Source organism: Lampetra planeri, chromosome 13 (genome assembly GCF_965212315.1).
Source record: "Lampetra planeri chromosome 13, kcLamPlan1.2.h2, whole genome shotgun sequence".
NCBI lineage: Eukaryota > Metazoa > Chordata > Hyperoartia > Petromyzontiformes > Petromyzontidae > Lampetra > Lampetra planeri.
The window spans coordinates 14,055,380-14,076,119 of NC_136119.1; the positions used below are offsets into that span (position 1 = coordinate 14,055,380).

The following is a 20,740-nucleotide window of genomic DNA, read 5'->3' on the forward strand; positions in this document are numbered from 1 at the left end:
AGGTGTCGCAGGTTATATGTATTTTTCTTTTAAGAGAGGGTGATTGACGAGAGTGTTGCGTTTTTTGTTAATTGTACCTCTCCTTGAGGTGCATTATAATTAGAAATAATTGCATTAATATCGTTTTGTAAGTTTAAAAAATGCTTACGACAGCTCTGATACGAGCCGTGTTCGATCGCCACCCACGAACGCGTCCCGTCCAGAGATCAGCCCGGGCTATTGACACGGTGCGGCGTTGCCTCCGTCTGCGTGTCCAGATGGGCGAGGAGTTGAGTGAGGAGTTGAGCGAGGAGCTGAGCGAGGAGCTGAGCGAAGAGCTGAGCGAGGAGCAGCAGCAGCAGCAGGAGGAGGATGGGGGAGGCTGTGCAGGGGTGGCAGGGCCCGGGCGCAGTGCGGAGGAGCCGGCGGCAGTGCTCCCGGCGGCCGTGAGAGCCCAGATCGAGCGCAACCGCCAGCGAGCACTGCTCCTGCGGCAAGCACGCGCCGCCAGCCAGCCCTACCCCTCGGCCAGCGCTCGCTCACAGTACGTGTCACTCACATGGCACGTGTCACTCACACGTCACGTGTCACTCGGCACGTCACGTGTCACTCGGCACGTGTCACTCGGCACGTGTCACTCGTCACGTGTCACACGTCACGTGTCACTCGGCACGTCACGTGTCACACGTCACGTGTCACTCGGCACGTCACGTGTCACACGTCACGTGCCGCTCAGCCTGTCTCGCACAGTAGATCTTACAATTCAACAAACAAAAAGGTTCCCCCATATAGCTTTGAACAGACTTTTGGGACAAATGCTGTGAGCGAGGGGGTGGGTGGCCAACACCACGCCCGGCCACCTTTGTCTCCCCAGTGCTGATGTTTACACATCGTATCAGCTACTCATTTGAGGTTGAGTCGACCTAGGAGAGCCCAGGACTAGTTGAGATATTCGCCGTCGCCGTTATTGGTTGCGAAGTGGGAATCGAACTTGGCTCGGTGGGTTCGTGGCACAGCGCGATGACCGCGCGTGTTTGTGGTGCGCTCACGCGCGGCGCGTGAACGTGGCACGCGTGTGTCCCTGCAGGGCGGGCGCTGCGAGGCTGCGGGTGCCCGGCCGTGCGGTCGACACCGGCGGCGGTTTCCTGCTGGAGGAGGCGGACGATGAGGAGGCAGCGGCGGCGGCTCACCGGGTGGTGCACACCCCAGGTAGCGCACACGCACGCACACACGCACGCACGCACACACGCACACACAAAGACAAAGATGGCCCGTATAGCCATAACAGACTGTTGGGACAAGTGCTGTAATAGCGAGCACCTATGAAAGCTGGCACGGCACACGAGGGGGTGGGTGGCCAACACCACGCCCGGCCGCCTTTGTCTCCCCAGTGACGATGTTTACATCGAACCAGGGGAGGCCCAGGACCGGTTCAGATAATCGTCGCTGGTGTTGGCCGTGAGCGGGAATCGAACCCGGGTGGCCAGGTTCGTAGGGCAGCGCGCTAACCGCTACACCACATACACGCACTCACGCACACGCACACTCAAAGCGCACGCACACACACACTCACGCACGCACACACACTCACGCATGCACACATGTTCGCACGCGTTTGCGTTCTCCCAATCGTCCATCCAACGGTCCCCCACGGTGCCCGACGTGCAGCTGCGTCTCTCTGCGGTGTTGCCGGGGTTGCTCTGTTTTCCCACTCGGGGCACAGAGTGAGCGAGTGAGCTTAGCTGGCCAACGCCTCCCGTACGCTGAAGCGTCATCAGGGTGGGGGGCAACTGCCGAACGGTCTCGGGGCCGTCTGCGTGCGAGCGAGAGTGGGCTCGCGTAGTTCACGCTCCAGCTTCTTGGTGGTGGCGACGCGGGTCGAGGCTATTAGCGTGCGTCGTCGCAGGCGCGGCGCGGGGGATTTCGCGGCCCTGTGGAGACGACGTTTGTCATGTGGCGATGCAACAGACAAATATTCCTCAGCTGAATTCAGAAAAATTAAGTAAAAAACCACGTTTATTACGAGAGGGTTTTGGTGCAGTCGTCGGTGACTCACGACTACTCTTACAGAGCCCCGTTTCATTTGTTACATTAGTTTACACCGCAGAGCCTCAACGGAGCCTCCACACTCTTTTGCGGGAGGCTCCTGGCAAGTTTGCTCGGGAGGGGAGAGAAGCGTCGGCCGCGAGTGAGCGGTGCCGCGGGGTGGTTTTGCGCCGCAGCGCCCGTGATGCAGGCGGACTACCTGCAGTGCGGGGAGTGCGAGCGACGCTTCATGGACTCCTACCTGAGCGCCACGTTTGACTTGGCCGTGTGCGACGCGTGCAGGTGAGCAAACCCCCCCCATGGCCCTCCATGATTGCTGAGTGAGGCGCCGCACGCACATGCACACACACACACACACGAACACACGCACACACGAACACACGCACACACACGCACACACGCACACACACGCACACACACACACATACATGCACTCCACGCGCACACATACACACGCATACACGCACACACGCACACACACGGGAAGCCGCACGTCAGTGTGGTGCGTGCAGTGGTGGTGGTGGTGGCGCTTGTGCATCGTCCTGTGCCGTGGAGGCCCTGTCAGCTCGTGTCTTGTCATGATTATTTTATTATTAGTACTACTACGACTATGTGGTCCATCCAGTAAAGTCTCATTGATTGTTGAAGGCTGCAGGGGCCTGCATTGGGATGTTTAGCCACCTCCTCTGTTATTGGTTTGCTCATGTAGTAGTTGTAGTAGTATCTGCAGAATATATATATGTTATTGGTTTGCTCATGTAGTAGTTGTAGAAGTATCTGCAGAATATATATCTGTTATTGGTTTGCAATGTAGTAGTTGTAGTAGTATCTGCAGAATATATATCTGTTATTGGTTTGCCATGTAGTAGTTGTAGAAGTATCTGCAGAATATATATCTGTTATTGGTTTGCTCATGTAGTAGTTGTAGAAGTATCTGCAGAATATATATCTGTTATTGGTTTGCCATGTAGTAGTTGTAGAAGTATCTGCAGAATATATATCTGTTATTGGTTTGCTCATGTAGTAGTTGTAGAAGTATCTGCAGAATATATATCTGTTATTGGTTTGCCATGTAGTAGTTGTAGAAGTATCTGCAGAATATATATCTGTTATTGGTTTGCTCATGTAGTAGTTGTAGAAGTATCTGCAGAATATATATCTGTTATTGGTTTGCTCATGTAGTAGTTGTAGAAGTATCTGCAGAATATATATCTGTTATTGGTTTGCTCATGTAGTAGTTGTAGAAGTATCTGCAGAATATATATCTGTTATTGGTTTGCTCATGTAGTAGTTGTAGAAGTATCTGCAGAATATATATCTGTTATTGGTTTGCCATGTAGTAGTTGTAGAAGTATCTGCAGAATATATATCTGTTATTGGTTTGCAATGTAGTAGTTGTAGAAGTATCTGCAGAATATATATCTGTTATTGGTTTGCAATGTAGTAGTTGTAGAAGCATCTGCAGAATATATATCTGTTATTGGTTTGCAATGTAGTAGTTGTAGAAGCATCTGCAGAATATATATCTGTTATTGGTTTGCCATGTAGTAGTTGTAGAAGCATCTGCAGAATATATATCTGTTATTGGTTTGCAATGTAGTAGTTGTAGAAGCATCTGCAGAATATATATATGTGTGTGACGGATAAAGCTCCACGGTCCGTACAGACAGGTTGACCATCCCTGATGACCATCCGTGATGACCATCCGCCAACTCCAGCTGTGAGTTCTGGGTTACAGGCGTGCACTTCCACACACGCCCTGATGTCGGAATCTCTCTTTCTGGCTGAATACCCAGACACACCCAGTAACCGCTACGCTCATTGAGTGTCTTACGTTTACGTATTTTGCTTTCAGCAGCTGGGAGTGTTTGATGAGGCATGCAGTAGACATGTAGCAATTCATCCGTCTAAAAGTTATGCATTGAATTGTACGCGTGAGATATATAAAAATGTATTCAAACGTTACCTTTCGGCAAATGGAATAAATATCCATGGAGGGAATTTGAATTTAAATCGCGTTTAAGCGCCACCGCATCGCAAGATGCTTTACGGACGAGGGGAACCGCGTCGACACGGAACAGAACAGCACGAGCGGGGGGAGAGCCGCCACGAAGAGAACCGAGAATCGTCGTTTCTTGAACTTCTTTTCTTGGCACCGCACGTAGCCAACCGCCCTCATTGAATGGTGACCACGAATCGCGGCAGTTAACACGGCGCGGTGGGTGGGGGTCAATGGTTACGGGCGCGACGGCCATGGAGGTGCCCACACACACGGTGCGCTGCTGTGCCGCTGCTGCTGCTGTGCCGCTGCTGTGCCGCTGCTGTGCCGCTGCTGCTGTGCCGCTGCTGTGCCGCTGCTGTGCCGCTGCTGTGCCGCTGCTGCTGCTGTGCCGCTGCTGTGCCGCTGCTGTGCCGCTGCTGTGCCGCTGCTGTGCCGCTGCTGCTGTGCCGCTGCTGTGCCGCTGCTGTGCCGCTGCTGTGCCGCCGCTGCTGTGCCGCTGCTGTGCCGCTGCTGTGCCGCTGCTGTGCCGCTGCTGCTGTGCCGCTGCTGTGCCGCTGCTGTGCCGCTGCTGCTGTGCCGCTGCTGCTGCTGTGCCGCTGCTGCTGCTGTGCCGCTGCTGCTGCGCGCATTGCCTCCGCTATCGCAGGGACAACGAGGGCAAGCACCAGCTGGTGTCGCGCACGGAGGCCAAGACGGAGTTCCTGCTCAAGGACTGCGACCTGGACGGGCGGGAGCCGGCGCTGCGCTTCGTCCTGCGCAAGAACCCGCACAACCCGCGCTGGGGAGACATGAAGCTCTACCTGCGCCTGCAGGTGAGTGAGGGAGTGGTGTGTGAGTGTGAGTGAGAGAGTGAGTGAGTGGTGAGTGAGTGTGAGTGAGAGAGTGGCCGGTGCATGGATGTGGGAGCTCATGAGGGTTCTTCTATCTCAGCGCCAAGTGACGACACCAAGAGGTTTCCATTACAAAGTGCTGCAGTGAGCAGAGCACCACCTCATGCCAAAACACGGCCCCAGGATGTGACATCACAGAAGGACTTCCCAAGTCCCTCCAATCGCATCCTGGTTGCACTCAGGGCACACCCTGCAAAGAGTGTTCATTACATTTAGTAGAAAAAAAATAAGAAATTAAATTAGAGATTTTTTTTGTACATGCTGCACACTCTGTGTAGTTAGTGGCAGTTTGAGTTGTCATGTGGAGCCGGGGTACAGCGCTTCACCTGGGGCAGAGAACTTCTCCTGGGGCGCGCGTTTGTGTGGGGTTGGGGGGGACGCCCCGGGGGGTTATTTGAGGGCATTCTCTGTGTGAACACTGGGAAGCGATGTTGTTAAATCCACACGAACTTATCAGCCCGTTCAAATACGCGTTAGATTTAAACACAGATAGCAGAAGGAATTTCACGAACACACAGCCGCCTCTGCTCCATGAAATGTCACTGTACATGTGAAATAAGTAGAGGGCGAATGTTTGTTTCCTGCGCCCAGGCTTAGCCTAGCTGCAGAATGGCTGTGACTCCCACACTGCCAGCCGTGAGCCACCGGGTTCGCTCCACCCACGCCACCTCCCGATGTCCGAGTGTCCGAGTGTCCGAGCCTGCCGCCTGGCTTCCTCCGAGGCCGACGCGGTTTGAATGAGCGCGAGACGCTGCGCTCGCAGCGCTGCTGGCGTTGTCGAGGCAGCTGCTCGTCCCTCGACAACCACGTGGTGTGGTGTGGTGTGACGTGGTGTGACGTGGCGTGGCGTGGCGTGGTGTGGCGTGGTGTGGCGTGGTGTGGTGTGGTGTGGCGTGGCGTGGTGTGACGTGGCGTGGCGTGGTGTGGTGTGGTGTGGCGTGGTGTGGCGTGGTGTGGTGTGGCGTGGTGTGACGTGGCGTGGCGTGGTGTGGTGTGGCGTGGTGTGGCGTGGTGTGGTGTGGCGTGGTGTGGTGTGGTGTGGCGTGGTGTGACGTGGCGTGGCGTGGTGTGGTGTGGCGTGGTGTGGCGTGGTGTGGTGTGGCGTGGTGTGGTGTGGCGTGGTGTGACGTGGTGTGGTGTGGTGTGGCGTGGTGTGGCGTGGTGTGGTGTGACGTGGTGTGGCGTGGTGTGGTGTGGCGTGGTGTGGCGTGGTGTGGCGTGGTGTGACGTGGCGTGGCGTGGTGTGGTGTGGCGTGGCGTGGTGTGGTGTGGCGTGGTGTGGCGTGGTGTAACGTGGTGTGGTGTGGTGTGGCGTGGTGTGGTGTGGCGTGGTGTGGTGTGGTGTGGCGTGGTGTGACGTGGCGTGGCGTGGTGTGGTGTGGCGTGGTGTGGCGTGGTGTGGTGTGGTGTGGCGTGGTGTGGTGTGGTGTGGCGTGGTGTGACGTGGTGTGGTGTGGTGTGGCGTGGTGTGGTGTGACGTGGTGTGGCGTGGCGTGGCGTGGTGTGGCGTGGTGTGGCGTGGTGTGACGTGGCGTGGTGTGGTGTGGCGTGGCGTGGCGTGGTGTGGTGTGGTGTGGCGTGGTGTGGTGTGGCGTGGTGTAACGTGGTGTGGTGTGGTGTGGCGTGGCGTGGTGTGGTGTGGCGTGGTGTGACGTGGCGTGGCGTGGTGTTGTGTGGCGTGGTGTGACGTGGCGTGGCGTGGTGTGGTGTGGCGTGGCGTGGTGTGGTGTGGTGTGGTGTGGCGTGGTGTGACGTGGCGTGGAGTGGTGTGGCGTGGCGTGGCGTGGCGTGGCGTGGTGTGGCGTGGCGTGGCGTGACGTGGTGTGGCGTGGTGTGGTGTGACGTGGTGTGGCGTGGTGTGGCGTGGTGTGGTGTGGTGTGGCGTGGTGTGGCGTGGCGTGGTGTGGCGTGGCGTGGTGTGGCGTGGTGTGGCGTGGTGTGGCGTGGTGTGGCGTGGCGTGGCGTGACGTGGTGTGGCGTGGTGTGGTGTGACGTGGTGTGGCGTGGTGTGGTGTGGCGTGGAGTGGCGTGGTGTGGCGTGGTGTGGCGTGACGTGGCGTGGCGTGGTGTGGCGTGGCGTGGCGTGGCGTGACGTGGCGTGGAGTGGTGTGGCGTTGCGTGGTGTGGTGTGACGTGGTGTGGTGTGGCGTGGTGTGGCGTGGCGTGGCGTGGTGTGGTGTGGCGTGGTGTGACGTGGTGTGGTGTGGCGTGGTGTGACGTGGCGTGGAGTGGTGTGGCGTGGCGTGGCGTGGTGTGACGTGGTGTGGTGTGGCGTGGTGTGACGTGGCATGGAGTGGTGTGGCGTGGCGTGGCGTGGTGTGACGTGGCGTGGAGTGACGTGGCGTGGTGTGGCGTGGCGTGGTGTGGCGTGGCGTGGCGTGGTGTGGCGTGGTGTGGCGTGGCGTGGCGTGGCGTGGTGTGGTGTGGCGTGGTGTGGCGTGGCGTGGAGTGGTGTGGCGTGGCGTGGCGTGACGTGGTGTGGTGTGGCGTGGTGTGGCGTGGCGTGGTGTGACGTGGCGTGGTGTGACGTGGTGTGGTGAGGTGTGGCGTGGCGTGGTGTGGCGTGGCGTGGCGTGGTGTGGCGTGGTGTGGCGTGGCGTGACGTGGTGTGGTGTGGCGTGGTGTGACGTGGCGTGGTGTGGTGTGGCGTGGTGTGACGTGGTGTGGTGAGGTGTGGCGTGGTGTGGCGTGGTGTGGCGTGGAGTGGCGTGGCGCCTACAGGGGGACGCGCCCCAAAGCACAAAACTACTCGCGGGTTATTCAGGACCGATGTTTGGTGTCGCGTGTGGAAGCGTTTAATGTGCCCTAACGTGACAAATTTATTTGTTTGGCTAATAGTGGAGGGTTTTAAAACACAGAGTTTGTCAGATTATTACGTGGTCCTACCCAAAAAAAACATAGGCAGCCAAAGCCATCTACGTGGTGCTAACGCTTTGTGGCGTCGTGATTCTACCCCGTTCCGGATGCCCAACGCACACTTGAGGTCTTCGTTACATGAATCAATCGGCACTTAAAGTTGCCCTCGAGAGGTCCCTGGCTGGCTAATGAGCGGGCGGCGGTGCTGCAGGTGGAGGGGCGCGCCCTGGACGTGTGGGGCGGCGAGGAGGCCCTGCAGGAGGCCCGCGAGCAGCGGCACCACGGCCGCGACCGGCGGCAGCAGAAGCGCTTCAACAACAAGGTCAAGGGTGAGCGAGCGCTCCCGTGGGCCGGCGTCGTCGTTGTCGTCGCTACCGGGAGCAGATGATGTTAATGGGAGCAGATGATGTTAATGGGAGACGGATTACTCTCTGCAGGGAGAGGACTTTGAGCTTCGCAGGTGATGGAAGCACAGCTGTTTGTGCGACACGCATTTCATTATTTAACATTTATATGACAACCCGTCTCAACGTCCGACACATTGCCTATTGACAGCGGTGGTTTGTTCTATTATGCAGACGCGCGAGTCCCCGTGAGTTGGATGGGAGAGGCAGCACAGAGACAATCGGTTGACTGACACTTGGCCAACGGCTGGGCAGTCCTCTGCGATGCCTTGCGAGCGTTACCGTCGCCCCGCTGCCGGGTGCAGTGCGCGCCGGGTTGAGGGCGAACGCCGCAACGTCGTGCGCAGTTTCTGAACTTTGTTTTCTGCGCTCAAATCGGCGCCGCCTTTGAGCCCCCACTGCCCACGGCGAGCACGGTGGGCACGGTGGGAGCGGTGGGAGCGGTGGGAGCGGTGGGCACGAGTTCGTCAATGTGGCTCCCACCGCCCGCATTCACTCCCTTTACGTGTCACAGGCGGCGACCAGCTCGTGAAGCCCACACCCGGCTCGCTAACCTCCCGCCGCCGACGTCTCTCGGTCTAGAGCTGCGCATGGCGGTGAGGAGCAGCCTGTACCGCAAGGCCAGCGCGGGCCACGTGCACGAGTACGGCCCCGAGCAGCGCGACGAAGCGGACGAGGACGCGTACCACAGGACTTGCGTGCAGTGCGGCCACCGCCTCGCCTACGAGAAGATGTGAGAGCGGCGCCGGTGCTCGTGGACCGGGGGAGCGGTCCGGGGTTGTCGCCGGCGCGGCCCCGGAGCCGAGTCGCATCAGGGACCGAGACCGGAGGGAAGCGGTGGAGGAGCTACCGGGGAGAGGAGACGAGGAGTCGTATTTTTCCAGTCCAATAATAAAGTGAAGCAAAAGGTGCTTGGCTCTGTGGAGCTGGGAGCTCGTGCGGAGCAAGGGATGTTTTATAGACGAGTCGAGTGGTTTGCCACGCAAGGGTGAGCTATAAGGAAACTAAACTGGTAGCTTTTTCCAATGAACAGCCTTTTGATGCCAAACACTACCTGCCCGAGGATGCACAGAGCGTGTATTTTGATGCAAGTTGTGATTGTGGTCTGATAAACACCGCCCCAGTGGAGTGGTTTTTTTTATCGGAGGCCCTCTCGATGGCAGCGCGCCTCTCGATGGCAGCGCGCCCCACGCTGCCCCGCGTTGGTCCGTCGCGAGCGCCTGGCGGCGTCTCCACGTGCGCACGCGTGGGTCTCCATGGGCGCCCCCCGGGAGCCACGTAACTAACAACACGGCGGCACGCGGCACGCGCCAGACAGCGCCCAGAGGGGCCGCCAGGCAACTTGGCACACAGCGAGGGCGAGGCAAACAAACCCCTCGCACATTCACCCGCTCGCTCACCCACCCGCTCGCTCACCCACCGCTCACCCACCACTCGCACATTCACCCACTCGCTCACCCACCACACACTCACCCACTCGCTCACCCACTCGCTCACCCACCACTGACCCACCACTCACACATTCACCCACTCGCTCGCTCACCACTCGCTCACCCACCACTCGCTCACCCACTCGCTCACCCACCACTCGCACATTCACCCACCACTCGCACATTCACCCACCACTCGCTTACCCACCACTCGCTCACCCACCACACACTCACCCACTCGCTCACCCACTCGCTCACCCACCACTGACCCACCACTCACACATTCACCCACCACTCGCTTACCCACCACTCGCTCACCCACCACACACTCACCACTCGCTCACCCACCACTCGCTCACCCACTCGCTCACCCACCACTCGCACATTCACCCACCACTCGCACATTCACCCACCACTCGCTTACCCACCACTCGCTCACCCACCACTCGCACATTCACCCACTCGCTCACCCACCACTCGCTCACCCACCACTCGCTCACCCACCACTCGCACATTCACCCACCACTCGCTCACCCACCACTCGCACATTCACCCACCACTCGCACATTCACCCACCACTCGCACATTCACCCACTCGCTCACCCACTCGCTCACCATTCACCCGCACATTCACTCGCACATTCACTCGCTCACCCACTCGCTCACCCACCATTCACCCACTCGCTCACCCACCATTCACACATTCACCCAATCGCTCACCCAACATTCACACATTCACCCACTCGCACACCCACCACTCACACACCCACCACTCGCACATTCACCCACTCGCTCACCCACCACTCACACATTCACCCACTCGCTCAACCACCATTCACACATTCACCCACTCGCTCACCCACCACTCACTCGTACACTTGGGAGACATTGTTGTTGACCCCGCCGTGTGAATGGGCCGTGCTCGTGAATGAATGCTGCCTGGTCCCGTTTGGCTGCTCGCCCTGTGGGATAGCCAAGCCGAGTGTTGATGAAGAAGAAGAAGCAGAATAGGGTGTAAGCAGACGGTGTGTGCAGCATGCCCTGAACCTGGAGATCGAAGATTGTCCAAATACGCGCGTACAAGAAACACTCCCTCACAAGGGAGTGGTGACCAACATCCCACTCGGTGTACAGCCCTCCGGGAGAGGAAAAACGAGTTGATCTCGGAGAATAGAAAATAATCTGTCCCCCGTCCTTTGGCGAGATCCTCGTGGGCTGGAGACGCCGCGCCAACCTCGCCCGGCGAGCCGCTCTGCACCGCCCGCCACCGGGCCACCGGGCCGAGACGCCGTCTCTCAGGTGGCGCTCAGCACCCGTCACGCTGTAGCTGCACGTGCCGGACGTCCACGCCCGTCAGCACGTCCGGGACTTCGACTCAACGGGCCATCAACGTCGGCTGTGATGGACGCGACGCCGGAACTCGCTTGGTGGGGGATGCAGCCGCATGAGGCGGTCGCGAGGCGGTGATCGACGATTATGTAATCATGGATAGGAACTGGTTTGAAAATGGACATCGTGTTTACATATCTATGATGAATTTAGGCAGAGCAGAGTCACGACTCCTTATCTGATAAAATAAAAAATTGTTTAGTTTTACAGTTTAGATCATGGGTGGTTTACTCAGCAGTCGACAGACTGATAGGAATGCGCAAGACCGGCAGTCGTGGTTGTGTGGCGTGCCTTTGGTTGTAACAGGTCGGTTCGGAGCGGGTGTCCGCGTGTGAAAGCGGCGAATGCGTTGCTAAGCTGCGGCCCCCCAAGGAGGAGTGGATTCGTGCGGAGGCCCTCGGCACTCGCGAGCCGAGGACGCCGCTGCGGCAGAGCACACAGAGCAGAGCACGCGAGTCCACGTAACTTGTGTGCTCGCTGCTGCACGCGGACACAACACGAGCGCATACCCCGTGCGGTATCACACCACACGACACTGGACTGCCATTAGAAAACAAGGTTTTACTGGCTGACTGGAGGGGAGGGACGGCCACGTCCATCGCCTTTCTGTAAATATCAAATAAGATAGAACTGCTGTACCTACACATCACCAAACCACGCGTGGTGGCCTCAACCATCTCACTGACGGCCACTTGGGGGCCTTGCAACCTCCACTTCATACAAACTCGCCACCGATATCTCGCCTACACCACGTGTGGATGTTGTGTCGGCCAAGAGGGCATTTAATCGGCTCACTTGATGTTTGTGTCAGAATGCGAAAATCAAATGTGTAGTAAACCCTCCACCTCACAACCAATTAATAACGTTATCACGTGCACAAACCTGGCAGGCTATTACTGCTTCAGCAGCACCACCGGTAGTGTTGTTGGAGAGCAACCTACACCACGCTAACTCATTGGGGCTACAGATGTCTTGCTGGTACGGAGCCAGCATCATCAGGCAGTGGTCACAAATATGAAAATTCCCCCTCGTCTTGCGCCTTGAATATTGCAGTGCGTTGTTAAATGTTTCAGTGTGTTGTTATAGGTGTCGTGCTAAATGTTAATCTGAGATACTGGTGGACATGGTCATGATTAAATCACAGATGAAGAAGGGACTGTGTGACTAGTATGGTTTTATTTATACGTACATTCTGCAACTCATTCAATTCTGAGTGGATCCTGCTGCGGAGATCTATTAACTTTGGGATGTGAGGGTGGTCTTATCATTGATACAAATAACATCCAGCCGAGACAACATGAGCAACTGATATTGTTACTGAATTAGTAAGACCGAGCGAAACAATCCAGACCAACCACAAACAAGTGGCAATGGTGTCTGCAGTGATGGTGCGAATTGAGCAGCAGAAGAGGCATTGAGAGATCAGACCAAGCACCGTCATTGCAACACTGAAATGGAGAAGGCGGATCGGAAGAAAATTTCAGAGGTTTTATTGCCAAAAATCGAGACAATGAAATCGGGCAATGCTGCTTACAAAATGTGCAGCAGAGCCAAAGGCGACGACACAAACTCGGTCCAAGCGACATTTGCCTCTCCCAACTGTTGGGGGGACACGCATTCATCAATGAAATCATGAAAAACAACTTAGAATGGCCTATTCACTTTGACATTCAATTAATGTAATTCCTCGTGATAATACACCATGTCGCCCACAGCATAAAAACCCAGATGAATTAATAAAATAATCTGCAAACTCGTCACCCTGCTCGTGACATCTGCCTCTGTGGCAAGATCCCAGACCGTCCCGGTTGGGTCTACGGGGGGCTCACGTCCACGTCCATGCCAACAGAACAGGACGAACAACATCCACAAAGGGACAATGAGCTAACCGGGTGGTGGTGGCGACTACACTGAGAGCATCGCAACAAAAAGGGCCTCCTGTTTCCTAAACCTCGAATCTAACGTCAAGCAACTCGTTGCATGTTTAGCGCCGGTGAACACGCGGAGATGCCGCTGCGACGGTTTGGGTGTAAACGCGGGGCGCGGCTTCCTCGCCGAGCGGCGGTGGCGAGGCCGGCGCGAGCATTCTCTTGTCGGCGTTCCCCGTGTTCCCCGTGTTCCCGCGGGGGGCGACGGCGGCGACGGAGGGACGTCCGTCACGCCGTGAGGGCGCAGAACTGCTGGAAGATGGCCAGGATGTGCGGGTCCAGCTCGCTCGTGAAGAGCAGGTTCTCCAGGGTCCCCATGTACAGCTGGATCGTGTGCTGGTGCTGCGGAGAGGTGGGCACGGACAAGAGCCCTCGTGAACAACACCCGCTGGGCTGGGCCACCACTTGCAGGAGCGCTCTAACAACGCGTGAACGCTGGGAGAGCAATTGCCGTCGCTCGGCAGCGGCGACCGACAGCAATTGCGCTGCGACGCGCACGTTACGACCGCGCGCGTCGCAGCCGTGTGCGTCACAGCCGTGTGCGTCACAGCCGTGTGCGTCACAGCCGTGTGCGTCACAGCCGTGTGCGTCACAGCAGTGTGCGTCACAGCCGTGTGCACGTTCAAGTCGCGCGCGCTGAGCCAGCAGTGCCGAGAGCCCAGGTTTAAATCTGGGTCAGCCGCCCGAGACGAACCTGGGTCCTTATGTGCAGGGTCTGATGGTCTAACGTGAGTGACCGATGACTGCACACGGCTGTAAACCACTGCTCATTGTACTAAACTTGACCTCAACCGGAATAGTAGAGTGAAGCGCTCTACTTGTCCACATTGGCCCGAGAAGGATCTCCAAGCAAACCCCACAATTCTGGGTCGCCGTGCGACGCGACAAGCTGCTGCCAAACGAGGATCCAAGATAAAAACGCGTCACTTTGCCTGGACGCCGACGGTGCGATTCGTGGGAGAGCCTCACCGAGCATCAAGACTCTCTTCTGGAGGGTCCGAGTTGAGTAAAGTAATCCCAAATGAGTAATTTATACGTGAGGTTTCTGCATTGCGATCTTTGGACAACATCTGTTACATTGTGTTTAACACCAAGGCTTTCGCGACCAATATCATCCATAAGAGGTTTTTTTGGGGTTAGATCGCGTAAATATTTACACGATCTCACCCAAAAACACCTCTCGTGTCTGTCACACTGCGTGTTATTTGTTAGGCTATGGGAGGAAACTGTAGAGAACATACAAACTCCACGCATCCGAATCGGGAACGGGACCCAGGTGATTCTTGCCTCGAGGCGCGAGCGTCGCCATCGCTCCACAAACCTGGAGGAAGATCTGCTGGAGGCGCTCGATGCAGTTCTTGTACCAGGGCGTCCTGCGCTCCGTGCCGCTGGTCTCGCAGCGCACCAGGTGCTCCGTGAGGATCATGATGAACCGCTGGGTGCAGAAAAACAGCGGCGGTGGCGGCGTCAACGGCGCACGCGCAGACGCTGGCACGGAGTCGCCCCGCGGGACACTCCGCACATTATCCCCAACCAGCGACGAAGACCGGGAGAGGCCAACGCCGTCTCGTCTGTATTGTCCATTTTTAACACTCTTTACCCAGGCCAATGTTGCAAACTATACTATCCACGTCTCGAGTTCTCACCCGGTTAAACAATTCCAATTTGTATTTGTATATATTTACATATAATTTGTAGACACTTTCACTCATCCTTGATTAAATGTTGAAGAGTGTGAGCATATGAAATGATTTTCATCGATGAATCTCGCCGACGTGGTCCGGAGACGATATTTGTCCACAGTCGAGTGGCAGCACATTGCGCTGATTCAACTTGTCGTGGCGCACAAACTTTCAAGGAAGCAGCAGCAGCAGCTCGCAATGCTGCCAACAGCAGCCTCGTGTCTGCTCAAGGGTCGCAGGAATAGGTGCTGCACGGAAATGTTCACCATTCAGTCGGAGCTCTCAGCTCCTGACATAATAAAGACTGGAAATTGCAGTCTCTGAATTGGAGCACTATGGCCGTGCAGTTTCAGTGCACGGGTCACCGCACTGCCACTCACGCAAGTTATCATCTTATACTTTACACCCTCAAACACTTTGCAGGAGAACTCGTGTCACTGCGCCTTCATCCCTCAGCCCGTGAACTCGCTGGATCAATGGCGATTCCTGGGACTGACTGCTCATGTCAAAACCAGAGACCTCTGCTTTGGGTCAGTGCTGAGGTGTTGGTTATTTAATGACAAACCCCAACACGAATATTGTAGTTTAACTCGTAGGCTTTCGCGACCAATATCCATAATACAGTTGTTTTGGGTTAGATCGCGTAAATATATAAATGTGTCATTAAACCCGCCACCACCCGACACAGACAATTAGTAAGGGCTGTCCTGTAAACAGAACGTGCCAATTAGAATATTGCAACGTTCTTACCTGCCCCTACTAAATGTCTGTGAAAAAGAGCTCTATAACTCATCAGATTCCTGCAGTATATTTTGATTCTGAATATAAAATGTGATGCTTTATGTGAGAAAAATTAGCTGATGACGAACCTCCACTGGATCTCTGCAATGCAGCTGTTGAGAATGAATCACGTGGTAAAGTATCACCGCGTGCATCGAGGTGTGCAGCTTTGCATGAATGAAATTTACTCGGCCGAATGCAGAACCGTCGACTCAAAGAGTTGAGAACACGCGGCCACCCCAACAACCGGCAACAGTGAAGCGAAACACAAGCGAAGACCGGTTTCACCCTCATTGGGACTCATCGGTGTAATTGTTCATCAATGTTCGCCGCTGCCATACGGCTCTGGGAGCCCGCATATATTGAGGACCGACACTTCCACTCCGTGTCCCAGGAGCCTCTGTGGTAGGCACCGCCACAAACCCCGAGATCCCAGCTCTTGGTAAGAAGCTTGCTCGAAAAGGTATCAATGTCGATCAAACAAAATGTAAACTGGACTCGCACTCGGCTGCGCCCGAGAGGCAAAGCGTAAACTAGCACGGCGGAGACCTTCACAGATGTCCTCTCTAAGGGATATGCACGGAACAGCTGTTCACGAGGATGGCGAGAGAGCAAAGAGCCGTGACGTTCCAACTGAGAACGTTCAATGTGCGAATTGAGAGCTGGCAGCAGGGAATTAGCTTCTCCAAATCAGGCATCACACACTGTGGCACGCACAGGGAACGTGCACCGCACTGGGACTGCAGGCAGCCGTGAGCTTCGCCATCCAGCAAGTGCCTGGGGGATAAGAGTACAGTGCGTGAGTTTGCCACCCAGGGAGCAGGCACGGGGTAATTCGAGCCACAAGTGAGCCACAAGTGAGCCAGCGCAGGAGAATCTGGTGATTAACAGGAACACACTGATTTGCGTGAGCACCCGGGGACAGATTACAGTCGTCAAACCCAGAGAAACGAGTCTGGTAAATGGCATTGAAACTCTGTCTGAACCAGAAACTCGACGCAAATTCCGGCTCAAATGATCCACGATGAGGCATCAGCGCTTCAACCTTCCGTTTAAAGCCCTGCAAGAGCCCAGTGGTGGAAATTCCACGTTCCTATGGTGGTCAGTGGGAGTCAGTGAAGTAGGGGCAGGAGTGGGCAGGGCCGGTTCCAGGTGTGACTGGCCTTGCTGTGCTCCAAGGTCGCATGCTCCCTGCCACACTCTTCAGCAGACCTCTGGGGTGTGTTACGCAAGAGGCACTACAGGATGACAGGCAGGAATCTGCAGGGCAGAGTCTAAGTGGCCCGTGTTTTACAGGTGACACTGATATTTTACCATGAATAGGATTCGCTACAACAGCATCAAACGTTAAATATGCCGCGGAAAGGGATGGACGAGAGATCAATAGCAAGAAGACACGGGTCAAGTTAACAGAAAGGGTAGCAAAGAATTCAACCATTGCGGACGCAAAACCACCAAGAGCCAGCTCAAGTATATTGGCCGCGTCGAGGCTGAAGATGTTTGGCGTAACAAGGACATAAAAAAAACAAGACTCGGAAACTGCCGCCCTTTGGGGAACTGGAGCACAACTGGACATGTCAAGAAATCTCAAGAACACCACAGGAGACACCTCCCAGCAGCTCCTGGGTGTATTCAGTAGCGATGTATTAGCGTGACGCTTGGACCCTTTGAATAAGAAAGGAAAACACTGCCGCTCACAGGAAATCCTTGTGCAGCAAGGAACAATTAGGTCCTGCAAATAAGAGACACAAACAGCCGAGGCTGCCAAGCCACGTCAGTGCAGGAAGCTGCAATATTTTGGACTGGGATAAATGGCAACCCCGGCTGCGACGGACGGTGGTGGAGAGAACAGTCGGAGGCGCGACGGAAAGAGGAAGACCGCAATCAGACATCAGACCCGGCGTCAGACCAGGTGTCAAATGTTAAACGCGAGGTGGGATGGAGGCTGCCTCGCTTGAGAGACGTAGCGACGGACCGAGACAAGTGGAGAGGGCATGGCGAGAAGATATCGGTGAAGGCAACGGTCGTGCCCCAGTGGCCCAAAGAGGCCACGGGACTAGCAGAAGGTGAAGCGCTGTGCCACGACTCCGACCTGACCTGCACCACTCGAATACAGCACATGCCAGAGCGCAAGGCTTACACGCCCACGCCCACTAAGCACACGTCGTCACACAGCTCGCCCAACAACAAAAACGGTAACACAATACACCCCGGGAACCGCAGCACCCCCAGTCCTACACACGCAGCCGAGCACACCGATCCCAACGGACACTCAACCCAATGGGGGACGACCCCTGCCCCCCCTGCCCGCCTTCACAAACACCGCGCGGCCCTCGGGGCTTCCACAAATTATTTTCCCGGCTGTGCTCAGCATCGCTCGTTCCTCCTCCGAGTTCATAAGCCCGGCAGCCGGCGCTACCCACATCAACCGGTAGGAGCCAGCGAACAACCCTGCACCGTGAGCAGCAGCAGCTGGTGCCAGCAAATGAGCACCAGGTTCTGACACGGTGCGAGTCGCCTTGGCACCCGAGTGTGAGCGAGTTCCCACTTCCCCTGGTACAGGGGAGGCTGCTCGAGTGGACGAATCGATGCGAGGCCGAGGGAGTGTGGCTGGCACGCCGCGGGCCTGGAGCCGCACGGTGGGGGGCGGGGGGGGCGGGGGGGGCGGCTCTCCGCGCCGGCGAGAGCGGTGCCCGTCGGCCTCATTTGAAAGTCAATTTTCTCCTCTTGATCCGACTCGGAGGAGAGCGAGGCGTTGCCGGTGCAGCGCGGGGGGAGTGAGAGGAGCGGCGACGGCGGCCGCGTTGCGAAGAGCGCGTCTCCTCCTCCTCCTCCTCGTTGTTGTTGTTGCTGGGTGGGCGACGTCGACGCTCGGCTAGCGCTCCGCTCCGCCTCGTGACGGCAGACAGACCATTCAGACTGCGAGGGACGACAGCTCTCAACGGATCTTCTCTTGCTGGAGCCATAGCATCGTCCTATACAAATGAACGCACTGAATATATCCGATAAACCTGACATTCAGTGTCTTCTTTTAAAGTTGCCGACAAAGGGTCGAGATCTACTTCGATCCGGCTACAGGAAAGGGGCCTCCACAGGAATCACGTCCCCCCCCCCCACCCCGTGCCCCCGGCCGAGTGAACAATCGCTCGGAGGTGAACGGGACCCGCCCTGAAACTTGTCCAAGCCGGCTCCGAGGACGCGCTTCGTGCGATGTTGCTGCTACGTTAAACCCGGCAGACTCGCTCTGGATTGCGGCCCAGGTCACGGCCACGCCCCGAACTCCGCGGCCGTGGCCAAGGGAGAGACGGCAACGCGACTCGGGACCCCCCGAGGCCCTCGCCCTTCTCCCTGCCACTCTCCATCCTTCACCAGTCACCGAGGCCGCTCACGACCCTCCGACACCATCTCTCACATGACTCAATCAGGCCTCTCTCCCTGCTCTGCTCACAGCCTCATTTAAATTGTTTAACTATTGTTATTGTTGTTGTTCGCCCAGGAAAGCCTCACCGAGTCTCAAGACTCTTTTACAAGAAGGTCCTGCCAGGTTTTCGCAGTAGGCGCTGATATCGCTGCTGCTGTGTGTAATCCCAATTGAGTAATTTGCACATTGGGATATTTTTGGCCAACACCAGTGACAATGTATTTTTTAAGTTATGATGAAACCCGAGAACCCAGAGGAAACCCACGCAGAAAAGGGGGAGAACACGCAAGCTTCACACAGCAAGGCGCCCAAATCGGGAATCAAGCCCACCCTCTGGCAGCTCGCACCAGCCAGAGGGTGGTGCGGAGTGCGGGCACTTGCGTCTCACCGTCACGGTGTTACGTTTCACGGACACGGGGGGGGGGCGGCCTGCACGGGGAGACGCGGCGCGGCCTGCCACTCCCCACGCTGCGGCACCGCCACTCCCCACGCTGCGGCACCGCCACTCCCCACGCTGCGGCACCGCGGCCACGGCCTTCACCACCGTTGCGTCTGCGCTCCATTTTGTTTTGGCTGCCCTCATCACGGGGCTTCAAAAATCTCGCACAAACGTGCGTGCGTTCTAATCCGTGACACAACAGCCAAACAGCCCCAATTCCAGTTCCAACCTGTCATTTCAGCTCTTGCTGTGTACAGTGATATTTAACCCTGAACCATGTGCTCCCCGTCCCTGCGCGCTGCGACGTCCACGTGGCTCGGACGCGACTCACTGGGCTCCCCCCTGCCGCCTGACACGATCGCTATCGCTCTCCTGCGCGCAGCGACACAAATGACCGATTGTAAGCCACCCGACATTGAAGCCGTCAACTGGAATGCTGCTCCTCCAAAACAAAAAAACAATCCAAAATGAAAACAAGAAAAACAGTGCACGGAAACCACGGCGCTGCACCGTCAACCCCAACGAGCCGGGGGTGCGATTCCTGGCCACGAGGCTCACAGAAGGGGCAAGCGAGATCTGAAACTGCCATGGGCCTCCTCCCTCCACCCCCCCTTCCCCCACCTTCACCAGCAAGGCGTAGTATGGTCAAACAACCCCTATGAGCGATGTCACACGTGGAGAGGATTTCGTTCAGAAATGGATTGAGAAAGGGCCGTACATTTTTATTATTAAATAATAATATATCTTTGGGTTTGTTTGGAATGAGCTCGCAGCCATGTGACACAGCTGTGAGTGGCGAGGGTTGTCGTTAAACGGCGGAGACGTCCCAGCTGCGGCACTGCACCACCACTCTCCTTTAGGGTGTAGGGGTGGAAGTTCAGGGTTTAGGGTGGACTTTCAGGGTCTAGGGGTGGACTTTCAGGGTCTAGGGGTGGACGTTAATGTTTTAGTGGTGGACGTCAAGGGTTTAAGGGTGGACGTTTGGTAGTGGATGTTTAGGGTTTAGTGGTGGACGTTTAGGGTTTAGTGGTGGACGTTTAGGGTTTAGTGGTGGACGTTTAGGGTTTAGTGGTGGACGTTTAGGGTTTAGTGGTGGACGTTTAGCGTTTAGTGGTGGACGTTTAGCGTTTAGTGGTGGACGTTTTGGGTTCAGTGGTGGACGCTTAAGGGTGGAGGTTTGCTTTATGAGAGGCAGCGTACAGTGGTCTATAGCACTCGAAACCGCAGCATTGCAATGAGAATTAAATCTTACGGAGTGATTTTAAACAAGAAGAAAAAAAACAGATGAAAGCCAAACGCAACTGGAATTCTCCATCTGCCGGTTCTCTTACATCACAGACACACGAGTGGGGGGGGGGGAATACTGAAAACAAAAAAACACAAACCTGCGGCATACTGTACTCATTCTAAATCTGTTCTTCACGTCGCTTCTCATTCTTACTGCTGTGTCCGCTACCAGGTCTTAAAAACGTGAACATCTATTCTCAGAGTTAC

The 20,740-nt window shown here is 56.3% G+C and overlaps 2 protein-coding genes across 5 annotated transcripts in view; one reads left to right on the forward strand and one right to left on the reverse strand.

The window, feature by feature from the left end:
• Positions 1 to 12,152, forward strand: part of XPA (XPA, DNA damage recognition and repair factor) — a 44,417-nt gene extending 32,265 nt beyond the window's left edge. For all 4 annotated transcript variants that reach the window (XM_078600267.1, XM_078600264.1, XM_078600266.1 and 1 more), the window contains 6 exons: positions 258 to 523; positions 1,067 to 1,188; positions 2,202 to 2,307; positions 4,674 to 4,839; positions 7,985 to 8,102; positions 8,760 to 12,152. In XM_078600267.1, the coding sequence (XP_078456393.1) occupies positions 258 to 523; positions 1,067 to 1,188; positions 2,202 to 2,307; positions 4,674 to 4,839; positions 7,985 to 8,102; positions 8,760 to 8,914 (933 nt within the window). In that variant the 3' untranslated portion in view covers positions 8,915 to 12,152. The remainder of the gene's footprint in view (positions 1 to 257; positions 524 to 1,066; positions 1,189 to 2,201; positions 2,308 to 4,673; positions 4,840 to 7,984; positions 8,103 to 8,759) is intronic.
• Positions 12,153 to 12,470: 318 nt separating this feature from the next.
• The window catches only part of NCBP1 (nuclear cap binding protein subunit 1), a 37,790-nt gene continuing 29,520 nt past the window's right edge, over positions 12,471 to 20,740 (reverse strand). Inside the window, exons 22-23 of the mRNA XM_078600263.1 lie at positions 14,246 to 14,359; positions 12,471 to 13,266 (exon numbers count right to left, since the gene is read on the reverse strand). Coding sequence (XP_078456389.1) covers positions 13,153 to 13,266; positions 14,246 to 14,359 — 228 coding nt within the window. The 3' untranslated portion in view covers positions 12,471 to 13,152. The remainder of the gene's footprint in view (positions 13,267 to 14,245; positions 14,360 to 20,740) is intronic.